Raw genomic sequence first — 15,609 nt, forward strand, 5'->3', positions numbered from 1 at the left:
GGGGCCCCATGACACACCTGCTGCAGAGAGCATGTGGCCGGGCTGCCTCTTCCAGAAAGTGGCAGGCCCCTGGGACACTACATCTGAGCATCTAGTGTCGGCTGCACCTGCCTCAACTGCCTGTAGTTTGAAGCAGGAGCTACCACTGATTCTAGAGAGAGCTGAAGGGTCAGGGGCTGGAGGTGAGCTACTAGGCACATTCCAGGGCTGGTGATGTTTGCACCCATAGACCTGCTCAGAAATCTTGTTCTCTCCATGGAACCTGAAGCTAGGGTCAAGGACATGTGCTATGGTCCAGAATCAAGCCACAGAGCAGTCAGCAATGGCCCCACACAGGAGCAGCACAGACCTCACTGTCCATGCAGGCATGTCCTGGGCCAGGACTGCCTGGATGGGCAGATCTTGGGACAGCTGCACCCCCTGACAGAAGGGGAAGAGGAGGAAGGCTCTGGGGCCACCTTTCCTGGGGAGGGGGCTACCTTCCCTGAGATGGGCTCAAAGGCGCTGCGCCTGGCCTCCTTCTACGACTGGCCACCCACTGCTGGGGTTCAACCTGAGCTGCTGCTGGCTGCTGCTGGCTTCTTCCATACAGGTGAGTCTTGAGGTCTTTCTGCTGTGGTCTAGGTACTATTTAGCACTCTTCCAACCCAGTGGCTCTGCCCATCCCCCCATGAGGGAGGGACTAATGAAAGGGTTATTCTACAGGTCCTACCTGCCTGGGTCCTGGAGCCCACTCCACCCAGAGTCATTGTGAGAAGACCCTGGGCTTGCACTGGCCTTGTCTTGAGGGCCCTTCAGTCAGTGGGGTCTGCTGGCATGGTGGCTTCACCTGACTTGGATAGATCTACAGATTCCTACCCTTCTCAGAGCTTCCCCAGTGGGAGCCTAAGAAGGCTTAGTGACAGAACTGGCCAGTCCCCGTTATGCTATGCCCCAGGGTGAGAGGTTTAGGGGACAAAAAGCAAAATGTGTCCTTTGTGGGCCTAAGCATCCTGCCCGTGCCCAACTTGTGGGTGGTCTCCCAAGCGTCCCGTACTCCAGTGTGGTACAGGACCCAACTTGAGACAAATCCGTTGAGCCCCTATTTTAGTTACAGCTTGCTCCCCTACCCACTCCAGTGTAGCTTGGGCTTCTCATTGCCCACGGCTGGGTTCAAGTTCTGGCTTTGCCTCTTCTTGGTTGAAGGATAATGAGGCAGCAGGACCCAGTGAGAGGCTTCATAAATACGGGCACAGCTAGAGAAATTGTCATCAGTGGGTGAGCAGGGAAAAAAAAATCATTTTCCTTGCACTGGCCAGTCAAGAGGACAAACTAGGGGCTGGAGAGATGGTTCAGTGGTTAAGAGCACTGACTGCTGTTGCAGGGGGCCTGGGTTTAATTCCCAGCACACACATGGTAGCTAATAACTGTCCTTAATTCCAGTTCCGGAGAATACGAAGCCCTCTTCTGGCCTCCATGGAAATTGCATGCACAAGATACGCTTACATATATCTGGGCAAAGCACTCATTCACATGTGCCTGCAACAGCTCAGTTCATAACTTCTGCACTAGATCATGCAAAACACAACAGTCCCCATTGGGGTGGGGGTGGACAGGGAGCAAAAATGAGGGAGGCCTGAGCTGCTAAAACCAAGCCTGTCTCCAGACTGGCATTTGAGGAGGGCACCCTGTTCTCCTGCCAATGGAAATCCTTCTTGGGGCCCATGAAGTTCCCAGGCTACAGTTGCTACAAGCCCTTGGGTGTACCCAACCCATGTGCTCTGGGAACAACACAAATGCCAGCTCAGCCTTTCCCGAATGTTCTCGGGCCCTCCTGCCATGTGCCCCAGGCACTGTTCTTATTTGCCTTTGAGACAAGAGAGATGCTTGTGTACCACATCCCCTTCTTACTAAGCTCCTAGCAGATCCCAGACCTGCCAGCCCAACTTCTGATGGTTATGGAGGGACACCTGGAGTTGCCAGCTTGGTAGGGCTCCTGGTCATGTGTCTCTGCCATACCTAGGCCAGCAGGACAAGGTGAGGTGTTTCTTCTGCTACGGGGTCTACAGAGCTGGGAGTGTGGGGATGATCCCTGGACTGAGCATGCCAGGTGGTTCCCCAGGTAAGGGCCCTGTGGGCTGCTGCAGATCTGATCACTAGGCCAGGACTGAGAAGGGCCCCAAAGAACTCTGTCCAGCCTCCAGGTCTCCCATAGTCTTGAGACATCAGGATCCCTTCAGGGTGGCAGGCATCTTTACTCTTCATGGAGTCCTTTCTGGAAGGTCTGCTAGGCTGGGCACTCTCCTGTTTCTGTCCCTGAGTGCTCAGAGCCCACCTCCAGAACACCCTTCCAGTGGGTGCCCCCCAGGAGGAGGGTATAGCCCCGACTGTCTCCCACAGGGCATAAAGGGGTCCTCAGAAAGAGAAAACAGGACCTGGTCCCAAAGTTTTACAGGGCTTGAATGTAACAGTGGGGTTCTGAGAGCCCAGTCCTGCCTTCTGAGCTCTCTTCTATGGGTGTCAGTTCCTGCTACAGTCAAAAGGAAGGGACTTTGGGCAGAGCATCCAAGCCTGTGCTCCCCTGCTTGGCTCCTGGGTGAGTCCATCCGTCCTCAAGACTTGGGTGGGTTGGCTGTCTCTGCTCTGTTTACTTCAGGCATTGATGGCTCCCTAACAGGGCCAATGGGAAGAACCAGAAGATGCAGCTCCTGCCACTGCCTCAGGTAAGAGACCCTGATGCAGAGCCCTTGCTGTTTCCTTGGCATTTGCAACCTGCACATGTCAAGACTACAGAGTGTCCCCACCTGACAGACAACAGGAAGGGTGGAGACTATGCCCCTGTGCCATGTACCCAGGGCTCAGGTGCGGCCACCGCACCCCCTTGCTCTAGTTGAGCAGGCTGCTGAAGGCCTTGGCCAAACCTGGGGAGGTGACTGTATGCTGAGCTGGTTCTGCTGGGCACCAGCCACAGCCTCTGAAAGCCAACTGGGCTGTAGTCACAAGCCTGTTGAACAAAGAGCTATAGAAGACAACTACTTTCAATGTCCCTTTCCTGGGCCTTGTGGGTCAGAGGGTCTCCGAGGACCCCAAGGGGGGATTCTGACTTCAGAGCCCACCTGCTTTGCTTGCTAACTTTGTGGCCACAGGAAAGTAGCTTTTCTTTCTGAGCCCCATTGCCATGAAATGTGATATAATGACACTGTCACTCCTTTTGAGAGCACATAGGTCTGTGGAACACTCTGGTGCATGACAGGGCTTCGTCCACTGTCCTCCCTAGTGATGGTGGCACCTCTAGGCAGAGGCTCTGGGGATGCAGCAGCCTCCTTGTGCCTCATGGGAATACATACTCATGTGGGTGTGGATGGAGCATAGCACACTGGCCTCCCTCCATGACCTGAGGCCTTGGCCTCTCTCTTTCTCTCTGCATAAAGATGCCACGGGCATCAGGAGTAGTCAGAATGAAGCCAGAGTCCAGATGTATCCAGAACATCCCATTCACAGCTGGTAACTGACCTGCTCCAAGATGCTCCAAGATGGTCCTCCAAGATGAGGACCAGGTGGCAAGGACCAGAGGTACCTGTACCTGCACTCCATCTAGACACTGCCTGCTTCTCCTTGTCCTACCTCTCTGGCCCAACCCATCACTCTGCTTTCTGTCCCTCCCAAAGTGCCTATCACACAGCATTTATGGTTACTTATCTTAAGGGACTGGGCAGGAAGAGTGCCCTGATGGCAGGTTCCTTGGCCACCTCCAGGAAGCCTCTAGCCTTGGACTCATCAACAGGTGTGTGCCAGACAGGTCCGTTTGCTCTCTAGAACAGAACTGGACCTTGGTGGCTGCCAAACCTTCCCTTGGCTAGGCCTCCCTTCCCCAAAGAAGCTAGGCCTTGAGTCCTTTCCTAACTGCCTATAGCTCCTGTCCATGGATGTCCTGAGCTGCTTGAATCTAGAAGAGAGACCCAGTGTGAAGATGCCAGTGAGCCAGGTGCAGCTGGGATCTGCCTGGGGTGGAGAGGTGTCAGAGGGAGTGCAGAGGCAACCTAGGGGAAAAGAGGGCGGGTCTGTGTCACAGGCCCATCCCCCTTAAGGAGTCAGTCTCCCAGGCCCTGAGGGTGCTGGTGGGTTCTTGAGTCCCCAAGAGTCAGTGATGCACAGGAGCAGTTGCAGCGGTTGCAGGAGGAGAGGACACACAAGGTGCGCCTGGATCAAGCTGTATCTATCGTCTTTGTGCCACGCGGCCACTTAGTCTGTACAGAGTGTGCCCTCAACCTGCAGCTGTGCCCCATGTGTAGGGCACACATCCACAGCTGTGTGCGCACCTTCCTGTCTGTCCTAGGCCGGGTGAGGACCAGGGTGCCCCCAGCATCCCTCCTGCACCCTAGATGTAGCCTGAGTGTCCTGTTTTCTGAGGCAAGCAGTGGCATTCCAGGGATGGTCAGGCCACGCTTCTTACTCCCTCCACCAGTCAGTCTCAGTGTTCTGATTCCTTCTCAACATAGTCAATGTGAAGGGGGACTGGAGGATACCTCCTTCCTAGCTAGACATGGAGGGCTCTGCGAGGGTTGGGGAGGCCAGGTGCAGAGGCATGTGGAAAACCAGGACAGTGATACTGGGGCTTAGTGGACATGTATGTTGTTGGGCGGGGAGATGTGAACCTCAGTTGTTTCAGAAGCACAGCATACTCCTGTACCCATGAGGGACAGGAGCCATGGCCTTCTCAGGCTCTCAGAGGTCATCGTGTCCCAAGATGTGTCTGAGAATTTTCTAGAACAAAGCGGCAGGTCAGGGAAGCCCCTGGGGCTAGTGGCCCTTGGCTCAAACAAGCCAGATGGGAACAGGGATTCATCCACACCTTCCCCTCTTCCTCCAGGCTCTACACTGCAGGGTGGACATGCTGCCTGCCTCGACCTTTCCAGACCATACAGTGGATCTGCTGAGGATACCAGAGTCCCCTGCAGACAGTACGGCATGTAGGACGAGTTCCTCTCTGACGCGGAGAGTGGTTTTGTTGGAGTTTTTTTGGATCTGTCTGAAGATAAGAACGTTGAGGGTCTCCCCTGGGTGCTCAGTCAGCTTCTGCTCCAGGTGCTCCGCAGCCACATCCTCAGTACATGCTTAACAGATTTGTGCTTCTAATCAGCGGGGCAGCACCTATCAGGGGTACGGCCACTTCTCAAACCCTACCCTACTTTGCAGGCTTCGCCCCTTCTGATCTTCTCAGCTCCCTTGCCCTGTACTCTAGACTTTCAGAATGGACGGGCCTCAGGTACCTCCTGATATTCTACTTCCAATCATCCACCAACCTTGTGCACCCTTGGCTACCTGGGTGGGGGACTCTTTAGGACTGCTTGCCAAAGGTGACTCTTTCTGAATGGCTCCGCCCACTTGCTATGGTTTTCACTGACATGGTACAGGACCTAACCTGTGCTTCACCCCTAGCTTGGGAGAGGCAGAGCTCTTGGTCCAGCTCCAATGATTCCATTCGCCTCCATGAGCTCAAGGGCTCTGCATCTGGGGCATCACAGTGTTTATTCAAAGCCTTCGTTACTCTCAGGTCTTGCCTCCCAGGGACTTCCCAGTGGGCTTTCGCCTTCTGACTCAACATCCTCTGAGTGAGCCCTTCCACTGACAGCAGGGTGCAGCCTGCAGGTCCTACAATCCAGGGCAGGGCATCCAGAAGGGCATTCCTGAGAAAATAGCCTAGGTTTGCTGCAGGCAGCTACCCAAGAAGACCAGGGATACAGAACTTTTGTTTCTATTTTCTTTCATGTCTTCTTATTAAAAACACAAAGTCACAGTGGCAGTCACCCTGGCCTGCACTGCTCCTCACCCCTCACTGGTGTTCAAGACGAACCTGGGCACGTGCTGGGCAGGCAGAGAGGCAGAACTAGGATGACTCAAGGCCCAGGGTCTCCTCATTGTCCCTGTGGCTGTGGCTGTGTTTCAGGAGCAGGATCAGAGGCACCTTCACTTACACAGACCTGGAGAAAAGGCAGGGGTTAAAGGATGGGGAGGACTGTGTGGCTCTGCCCTTGGAGAACTTCAAATGCAAATTACACAAAACCAAGGAAGGGACAGGTGCCCAGCATACGGCAAGAAGAGGCTTCTCCACACTCAGGACACGTATGGGTCTTGTCTTCTGCTGACCCTGGTCACAGACATCTCTATGGGACTAGAGAGGAGTGAGGAGTTCACCTGGGCCCTCTGTTTACTCAGGCTCTCCACTGAAGGGAAATATACCAATGTCTTCTTCATTCATAGAAGTCTGCTGAGCCCGGGACTGGCTCAGGGGTGCTAGTCAAGTCTGAGAGCTCTGCAGCTGGAAGTCTGTAGAGGTTCCACCCCTCCCAGGACTGTATTTCCTCCTCTAGTCATGCTGGGAGCTGAAGTCCTGCCACTTCCGATGGCCCCAGGCCATGATGGCCTAGGTCACCCAAAGTTCAGACAATAGGAGTCCTTGGGAGTTAGACAGCTGAAGGTGCTCCACCAAGAGAACCCCTAGATGCCTTTTCTGATCACAATTCCTAGACTGCTCTGAGGCAGTCAAGTCAACTGCTCAGAGGGGTTGGCAAGGACCCAGGCATAGGCCCATGGCCAACAAGGCTGTGACACTGTCTTGGAGAAGAAAGTACCAACCGCTAAAGATAAAAAACCAATGCCCACACCCCCTGCACTTCCTGAAACAGTGATGCCCCTGGGGAGCGGCCTGTCTGTGTCCCTTCCATTTTGGAGATTCCTGACATCAATGCTGACTTGGGGCCTAACTCCACTGGGCTGGGACTCAGTTCTCTAGCCACCACACCCTGACACCTAACCAGAACATGAAGCTGATCACAAGGGGATGAATAAATGACAGATGGATGGATAGACGGATGGACGGAGAGACAGATGCCTGATAAGGTCCCCAAGGAGAAGCGCCTCATGCTGTGAGCACCCCAATGCAGGCTGAGCAGGTCATACTTACAAATATGCCTGCTTGGACAAGAGGCCGGACGGCTTTTCATTGACATGGTACAGGGGGAATGGGTCAAATCCACCAATGAAATCAACTGAAAGAAATCAAGCCCAAATGAAACAAAACCCAAGTGATGAAGATGGTAGAATGGAAAACACCCCCAGTAGCAGATTCCCAACAAGAGGGACACTGACAGAACCTGTGGAGGGGGCAGACACAGCTCCCCACTGGATCTCAGACTTGGGTGGGATCACCTGGGACAGGGTGCCATTTCCTGACTTCATGGCCTGAAAGGACCTTCCCAGCAAGGAGTCAGATAGGGAGGCTAGTCAGGACCCTCCAGCCTGGGTGGGGACTGCAGCCCACCCTGCCAGACTCTCCCAATCACCCCCATGGCCTTCACTTAACACCAAGCACCTGCCCCATGAGGCCACTAGTAGGTGCTGGGCTTGTTGGGCAAAGTTAACACATTTTTTTAAACTTCTGACTGCAGTTCTGAATGTAATCGGCAGGTGGCGCTCCTGCTTCCTTCCCAGAAACCAGCTATGGTCTCAGGGTTCAGAGAGCACCAGGAGCTGAGGTTGATGGTGGCTAGAGCCCAGGCTCAGGGACCATCCCCAGCCAGTGTCTAGAGTCAAGCTCCAGGTCTCTTGTACATGGGGACAGATGATTCCATGGATAGCTTCCAGGGACAGATGGCTCTGAATTTCAAGTCTGACTTAGGAAGTTTCTGTTTACAGGAGCTAAGAGCCCTGATTGCCCACCCATCCTGACTATCCTTTCTCTGCACGGTCATTCCATAAGACCACATCAGGGCCGGAGGTCTCCAAAGGTGTGGCTAAAGTATTACTGTGTCATGTTTCAAATCAAGAGAAAGGGATCTATAGGCAGAGGGAAAAGGATAATATGAACCAAATGGGTTCAGCCTAGCACTGAGGTCCTATGTCTACATAAGCGCCCAGCAGGCTGAGTGGCTTGTGCCACTGAGGGCTCAGACCTTCCTCCTGGGTTCACTGTGGTATTATGAGGACAAACACCCTTGGCCTGAGGGCTGCTGAGCCCTGGGCCCACAGTTTAGGACCTTTTCACAGACCCCTTATTCCCAGGTCTCTGGACTGTTTTCTCCTTTTCAGGTCCATGGCAGAAAGCAAGGGCTTATTGGGTGTGGGGCATCACTGAGGGTCACCTCCAGGCCCTGCTGCAGACAGCACAGTACTCAGGAATTGCCATCACGCTTAGCTGCACACTTACAGCTGTCTTCTTCTTCCATAAACATGCTGACCACATAGCAGCCGTAGATGAAACCCAGGAGCTGAAAGACACCAAGAGGCTAGTCATGAGGTCCGATAGGCCACCTCACTGCAGCAGCATTGTGGGGGCTTCGAGGATGACCCCATGTGTCCCTGACAGAGGCCCTGCCTCTCCTGGACCTCAATTTCCTCCTCTGTAAAATGGAACTCTAAAACTGACCTGCATTGCCTCCTGAGCTCCCACATTCCTGATGTCTCAGTTCTCCCCTGACCCAATCAGTAGGTGACACATGGGTTAGGAGGGTGACCAAGCCAGTTCGAAGGGTGCTATTTACCATGGCAGAGCCCTTGGAAGGCTGCCTTAGGCCCCACCTGGCATGAGGCCACACACAGAAAAGCAGAGCTAGACTTTTCCAAAAACATGAAAACTTGAGAGGTAGCCTGGAGGGGGTAAGGCCATATCCTGTAGCTTCTAGCCAGATGATCAGGCCTACATCCTACAGGGCATCACAAAATGTCCCGTGAGCCCCTTCCACTCAGTTCCAGCAGGGATACAGGGTCCAGACCTTCCCTCCACGTCTAGGACTTTGCTCCTGGGCCACAAGGATGGTTGTGTGGGTGAGACAGTTTCTGATTAGATTGGCTAGTGGGGAACCCAGAAGACCTGAGAGAAGGGAAATCAAGCCACATCCCTATTCACTTCCCTGTAAGGCTGTCTCCCTGCCCCGGTGCTGGCAATCATCACTTCAAGATGAGGGTGCTTCTATGAGCCACAGAAAGAGTGCAGTGTCTCCCATGAGCCCCAACACAGCATCCATACCTCGTACCGCCTTTTTCTCCATACCCCGAGAACAGCCTGGTCTTCTGTTCAGAACAGCCTGGGCAACTGTCTCTGTTTGCTGGAACCTTGGATGACTTCGGGTTCACAGACAAGACATTTCAAGGGTTATCAGCTAAGGCTGCAGTGGGGTCTTTCAGGGAATCAGACGTGTTGTCTGTGGGTACTGTGGCCAGGAAACACTCCAGACTACTGGAGAGTGGACAGGAAGGTGGCCAGTGGTGGTAACTGTGTGACTGGAAGGAAGCAGGACATTCTGGATATGCAGCAGGTCCCTTTGTGAAGCATCAAGAAGCCTCACTTGATTCACTTACCCTCTGTCACTGAACTGGCCCAGCAGCCTCCTAAGAGGCCACCACATCCTTCCATTAAAGGAAACAGAAAGCATTGTCCCAGGCTGTGGCTGGAGGTATGTGGGCTCCACTCCTGTGAAACTCCACACAGCTTGGGTGCAGTCCAAATCCCCCCTTGAAATCCAGCAGGTATCTAGGGATGAGTCGGGGTCCTGGAAGCCAGCCTCCTCACTGTGAAGAGAGCCTGAAATGTCTCTCACACAACTTTTTCTGGTTCAACCAGGACAGCATGAGGTAGAGGGGGTTACACCTGAGTATTGGCCTCACGGGAGCTGGCCAGGGTTCTGAAACACAACCGGGCTCTCCTGAGGAAGGTGCTCTGTCCAGCCTGGCATCTACTCCGCCTCAGGATACCCCTGGTGGTTTTATGGCACCCTGCCTACATTCTCTTGCCTTCCTTTCCTACCACTTCCCCACCCACCCTGGACTCACTCTGCCTCCTTTGGAAGCTTCCCCACACACACACACACACACTTGGTCTTTCTTCATTAGTGATCTCAGCAGGGCCAAGCCAACACTCTCCTCTCTTAGACCCTCCAAAACAGCCATCAGAGGACCCTTTACAGGCAAAGCAAGTACCAGAGGACCAGCTCTGCGAGCCAGAAGTCCATTTAAGAAAAGATGGCAGAGGCTGCCCTTCATCGTTAGTCCCACCAGAAGCACGTGGTGCCCTTCAACAAGATGCCCACTATTTCCTTCTTTTGCCTTTTCTGAGTCTGGAAATTCAGAAGCCTTTAAACCAGGTGTGGTAGATCCCAGTACTCAGGAAGCAGAGGCCTGAGGATTTCTGTGAGATGGAGGCCAACCTGGTCTACAAAGTGAGTTCCAGGTCAGCTGAGGCTACAGGAAGACTTTGTCTCAAAATAACAAAAAACAAACAAACAAACAAAAAAAACCAAAAGGCTTGTTGGCAATGCTTGGCTTATTGGTTCTCTTCTGAGGAACACATCTGGGTTCCCACGTTTGGGGGCAACTGGGGTCTCCTCCTGCTTCAGCTTCTAGCTGTGGAGGAATACTTTAGGTAAGATGTCTGGAGGCAGGAATGGAGGTGAAGTGAGGGCCACAAGGTCATCTGTACTTTCTGTTCTGTGTTTTCTCACATCTTGGTTGTCCTCAGATGTGGAACTCAATTTCCATCATCAGTTGCTGATCACAGAACCTCTGTCCTTGAACATGACCCCTAACCAGGAACATTGATACTGACACTGTGTGCTAGGAAGGTTGGGAAGCTTTGCGATGTGACCAAGCACCTGCAGGGATCTTCCTGGTTATACCCAAGGCTGTAGCACCCACAGTCCCATAGGCCACGCTGCTGTTGCTGGTCCACATGCCTGCCCAAGCCTCTCTCCCACCCCCATCTAGTCCATCCACCAAAATGATTTGCATTTTACAGAAGTGCTAGCTAAGGCACAGAGAGTCAAGTGGTTCATTAAGGCACAGCAGAAAGGGGACATGCCTGGTCCTAGGTCCATCCCCCACCACCGTTCTCCACTGATCTGAGCAGTCAGAGTCAGAGAAGCCTGCAGAGCCAATTCCATCTTCACCAGCTATGGTTGATCCTTTAGCTCCATGCAGCATCAAGTCGGACATGGTTGGAAGATGGCATTCTCACCATGGTCACGCTGAGGTTCTAGAACAGTCACCTATTGCCTTCTGTGATCAGCGTGGATTTGGGGACAGTGGAGGAAGCAGGCATGACAGGAATGGACAGGTTCCACTGGGCCACTTGTCAGGAGGGTGCTTGTTCTTCCTTCATGAGAGCCTCTGGAGCCAAGGTGGGTCTCTGAATTAAGACCGTCTTTCTCTCCGCAAGTAGAACACAGCTTTGGAAAAGGCTTGGTTTGGCCATCTCAGGTTGGGGCATGCCACATCAGTCCCTAGAGGTTGGAGCCCAGGCCAGGGTCTAGAAGAGCTGTGCTTAGTTGCTGTAGGTTTAATTGTGTACCAACATGTATGCTCAAAGCCCAACCCTTGTGTCAAAGAAAATGCTTATGGGTAAAAATAGACCCACATATCATTAACATGAAGTCGGGCAGGGTGGGGCAACCCTAAACCAATGGCTGGTTTCCTTACAGGAGTAAGGAGGGTGCTGAGACAGGCACATGGAGAGAAGGCTGTATGACAGGTGGAGGTGGAGGTGCATCCACAGGCCTGGGACTGCTGTGGTCACCAGGACTAGAGGATGCCTAAGACACTTTCCTCAGAGCCCCAGAGAGAACCAGTCCAGCTTATACCTTGGCTTTGGATTCTGAACTTGGAGCTGTGAGGAAATGAATTTCTGTTCTAAGTACCTTTGACTGATTTATAATTGTGTGTGTGTGTGTGTGTGTGTGCATACAAGTGCATGGGTGCATATATGTGAGGGTGTGTGTGCACTTGGAAGCCAGAAGACAACCTTGAGTATTGTTCCTTGGGTGTTATCCACCTTTTTTTTCCAAGACAGTGTCTCTCATTGGCCTGATATCCATAAAGCAGGCTGGACTGGATGGCCAGTGAGCCCCACAGATCCACCTGTCTCTATTCCTTAAGTCCTGGAATTAGAAGTACATACTGCCATTCCCAGCTTTAAAATTTTGAATGTTATTAATTTATTTTATTTGTGTTTATGTGTGTGGCATATGTATGACATATACACATATGTGTACAGATGTGTGCATGTGGAGGCCAGAAGGGGACTTCAAATGTCCTCCTCTGTCATGCCCCACCTTATTTGTTCTCACCGAACCTAGAGTTAGGCTGGCGGCAAGCCCCTGTAATTGTCGTTTTCACCCACCCCCACAGCGCTAGGTTTACAAGTGTGCAAAACCACGCCTACTTTGTAGACAGGTGCTGGGATCTGAACTTGGGTCTTCATGCTTGCAAAAGTGTTCTTAACCACTGAATCATCTCTCCAGTCCCACTAGCTTTTTTTGACATGGGCTCTGGGGAACTAAACTTGGGTCTCCATGCTTGTAAGGTAAGCCTCTTACTGGTGGATCCCCCAGCCCTATTTTATTTTGTTTTATTTATTTATTTTTTGGTCTCTTTGAAGCAGGGTCTCCCTGTAGCCCCAGCTGTCCTGGAACTCACTATGTAGACCAGGCTGGCCTTGAACTCACAGAGATCCACCTGCCTCTGCTCCCAAGTGCTAGGACTACAGGCGTGCACCACCATGCCCGGCCTATTTTATTTTTGAGACAGGGTCTCATTACTTAACCAGGCTGGCCATGAATGGTAATCCTCATGCCTCAGTTTCTCACATGTCAGGATGACAGGCCAGCTTCCTGTCTGGTCATTTGTTATTATAACCACAGGAAATTCATCCAGATATAAAGGCAAAATTTAGCCTCTGTGGGTTCAAATGTGTGAGGCCCTAGCCCTGCTTCATGCTGGAGTGGCAAGCCATCCTGCCGAGTGGAGCTTAGCACAGGGACCCAGGCCCAACGGGCTTAAGAGCATTAGAAGCAGCTTTTCCGCCCCCTCACTTTTCTATACAGGCCACTTGGTATGGGTGGACGAGGCCCTAACTGGCTTTTGGAAATGTTCCTGACGACATCATCTTTCTCCATGAACATCCACGCAGAGTTCATGATCTAATGTCTTCTTGGTCCCCGTGCTGGACGGCTTTAGTTGTCAACTTGACGTGCCTGAGTAGAGGGAGCCTCAGCTGGGGAATTGCTTCCATTGGACTGACCTGTGGCCATGTCTGTGGGGTATTTTCTGATTTTTTTTTTGAGTGATGTGGGAGGGCCCAGCCCACTGTGGGCTATGCCATCCCTGGGCAGGTTGTTCTATATTGTATAAGAAAGCAATCTGAACATCGGCTAGGGGACCAAGCCAGTAAACAGCATTCCTCCATGGTCTGTGCTCCAGCTCCTGCCTCCAGGGTCCTGCCCTGAGTTTCTACCTTGGGCTCCCTGATGAACTGTGACCATGGAGATGTAAGCAGAATAAACTCTTTCTTCTCCAAGTTGGTATTGGTCAGAGTATTTTGTCACAGCAATGCAGAAACAAACTAGAACAGTTCGTCTAAGACCTTTGTGCCTGTGAATCCAAATCCAGGCACATAGATAAAGCATCCAGGTCTGAACTGGCTCTGGGGGCACCAGGACAAGATGCTCTGCTGCACCAGATTCTGCCCTTGAGTTAACAGAGCTTGGGATACAGTGAGGTCCAGTGACTGGCAGTGAGGGAGCCCAGTCCTGACACTGGATGGCCCTAAAGGCTGGACATCCTGGAAAGGAACACATTTCACTTGGACTGCTAAGCAGGTCCTGAGCAGGGTGTGAGAGATCTTAAGAGCAAAGAGCGGTCCAAAGACTGTTGAGAGTTAGTATGTCCTGGATGCCTACCCTGGATATGAAGATCCTCCAGAATGATTCACATGCTAAAGGCCTAGTCTCAGGGAGGTGGTGCTGTTGACAAGCGGCCTGGGGAACCTCACAGTTTCCCTGCTACTTACTGCTCCTGGAGAAGACTTGTCCCAATAATTTCTCTCCACAGGCCCCTAAGGAAGAGTCCAGTCTGGATCCAGACTTTGTACTAGCTCTGAGATCTTGGGACAAACCTGTGGGCTATACATCCTTTGTCTTCAAAGAGGTCACAGCTCTCCCTGTTCAGTAGTCCACACCCTAAGGCCTTGCAAAGGAGGCTGAAGCCTTGGACATCTGTGTTGCCACAGCAGTAAGACAGAGCTACAGGGAGCCTCAGTACCAGCTCTCAGACACCCCCACGGGCCTCACTCCACTCTGTCCCCACCCTCCTCCATCACAGCTGTGATCTTTCCCCTTGAATCAGGTTCCTGAGCATGCATGGAAAATAACAAAGTTTCATCTTCTCTAATCTCACTGAAATTCATATCTCTTTCCAGGCTCAACTTGGATAATGACCCGAGTCCAGGGGGACATGACCATCCACAGGACAGTGGTCCCTGATGCTGGTGATTCACTGCTTCAGAACTGCTTCACTTGCTTAATAGGGTGGTGAACAAGATGCCCAGAAGCAGTCAGCCTCACAGCCAACACAGAAGCTGCCTGGGTACAGAGCTGCTCTGCTGCTCACAGAGCAGGAATCCTGGGGAGCAGCAGCAGCCCAACATACTGGGAACCTTAGCCAGACCAACACAAGCTGTTCCCTGTCTTATGGAACTGGCCCCCCTGGCAGACTTTCTCAGGGCTGTGGGCTGAGATCCAGCCCAGTCAGCCTGCTATATGCCAGGATGTGCTCCCCACTCCCCCACCGATTTCTCTTCAAGGAGATGAGAACTCGTAAAATGTCCTCAAAGACCCTGAGACTCAGAGAGAAAGCCTGGATGTGTGGCTCTGATCTATCAGGCCTATTGAGATTAAACAATGTCATCAGGGGGCCCACTCATAGCCTAATTGGTTGGACCAGGGCTTTTCCCTCCCTCTCTCTGGCTCACTGAGGTCAGTCTTAGAATCATCCTCCCTTGCCAGCATTACCTCTGAGCTAAGGGGATACAGGAGCCTCTTCTTGGTTACCTTGACCTGCAGCCCCACCACTGCTATTCCTGGCTGCCTCATGCTCAACAGCATCATCAGAGGTGATGCTGGTTCTGGGCCCATCTTACAGAGAGGACACTGAGGCTCCAAGAGTGGAAACGTACCTGTGATTCCTCTATCTCTGGGAGGACGTGGACGTAGTCCTCTTTATAAAGCAAGGAAAGGCCCTGGCCCTGGCCTGCCCCAGGCAGAACAAACCCCAGGCCTGTCACCACACTCACCGCCAGCAAGATCTGCAGGCCACTGTGTAGGGCCTCCACATAGCTGTGTGACAGGGCACACCCAGTGCCCACCATCAGGGATTGTTCACGTAGGACCTTGAGGTCTGCTGTGGATGCCGCCTCATGTAGACAGCCTGGCCCATGCTCCTCCCACCAGGAGCGGTGCCGGGAGAGATTGAAGGTCAAGAGCTCACTGTCCTGGGGATAAGGGGACAGGGCAAGTTAGCATCAAGAGGCAGCTAGCCCCCACCCACCACAGCCTGGAGTGGAGGATAGTAAAGGCAGCCAATCTCCTTTCACTCTTACTCCCTGGGCTCCATCTATGAGGAATAGGTGCAAGTGTCTCTAAGCTAAACCTCCATGGGAGCGGGGCGTGGTGGTGCAGGCCTTTAATCCCAGCACTCCGGAGGCAGAGGCAGGCGGATCTCTGTGAGTTCGAGGCCAGCCTGGTCTATATAGTGAGTTCCAGGACAGCTGGGGCTACAGGGAGACCCTGTCTCAAAAAGACAAAA

General features: G+C 52.7%; 2 protein-coding genes across 3 annotated transcripts in view; one reads left to right on the forward strand and one right to left on the reverse strand.

The window, feature by feature from the left end:
• The first annotated feature begins 39 nt into the window (after nucleotides 1-39).
• Birc7 (baculoviral IAP repeat containing 7) lies at nucleotides 40-5,256 on the forward strand. Its single transcript, XM_008843352.1, is given in 9 exon segments — nucleotides 40-592; nucleotides 2,003-2,035; nucleotides 2,038-2,112; nucleotides 2,484-2,575; nucleotides 2,657-2,702; nucleotides 3,893-3,986; nucleotides 4,125-4,320; nucleotides 4,850-4,949; nucleotides 5,222-5,256. Coding segments are annotated over 9 exon segments (1,050 nt in total). The 5' UTR covers nucleotides 40-213.
• A 470-nt stretch (nucleotides 5,257-5,726) lies between these two features.
• Nucleotides 5,727-15,609, reverse strand: part of Nkain4 (sodium/potassium transporting ATPase interacting 4) — a 22,262-nt gene continuing 12,379 nt past the window's right edge. The window contains exons 5-8 of one of the 2 annotated variants that reach the window (XM_008843256.1): nucleotides 15,098-15,295; nucleotides 8,186-8,246; nucleotides 6,944-7,028; nucleotides 5,727-5,960 (exon numbers count right to left, since the gene is read on the reverse strand). In XM_008843256.1, the coding sequence (XP_008841478.1) occupies nucleotides 5,951-5,960; nucleotides 6,944-7,028; nucleotides 8,186-8,246; nucleotides 15,098-15,295 (354 nt within the window). In that variant the 3' untranslated portion in view covers nucleotides 5,727-5,950. The remainder of the gene's footprint in view (nucleotides 5,961-6,943; nucleotides 7,029-8,185; nucleotides 8,247-15,097; nucleotides 15,296-15,609) is intronic. The other variant, XM_008843257.3, reaches the window with a different exon arrangement.

The sequence above is a fragment of the Nannospalax galili genome, unplaced genomic scaffold (genome assembly GCF_000622305.1).
Source record: "Nannospalax galili isolate Female #2095 unplaced genomic scaffold, S.galili_v1.0 scaffold160, whole genome shotgun sequence".
NCBI lineage: Eukaryota > Metazoa > Chordata > Mammalia > Rodentia > Spalacidae > Nannospalax > Nannospalax galili.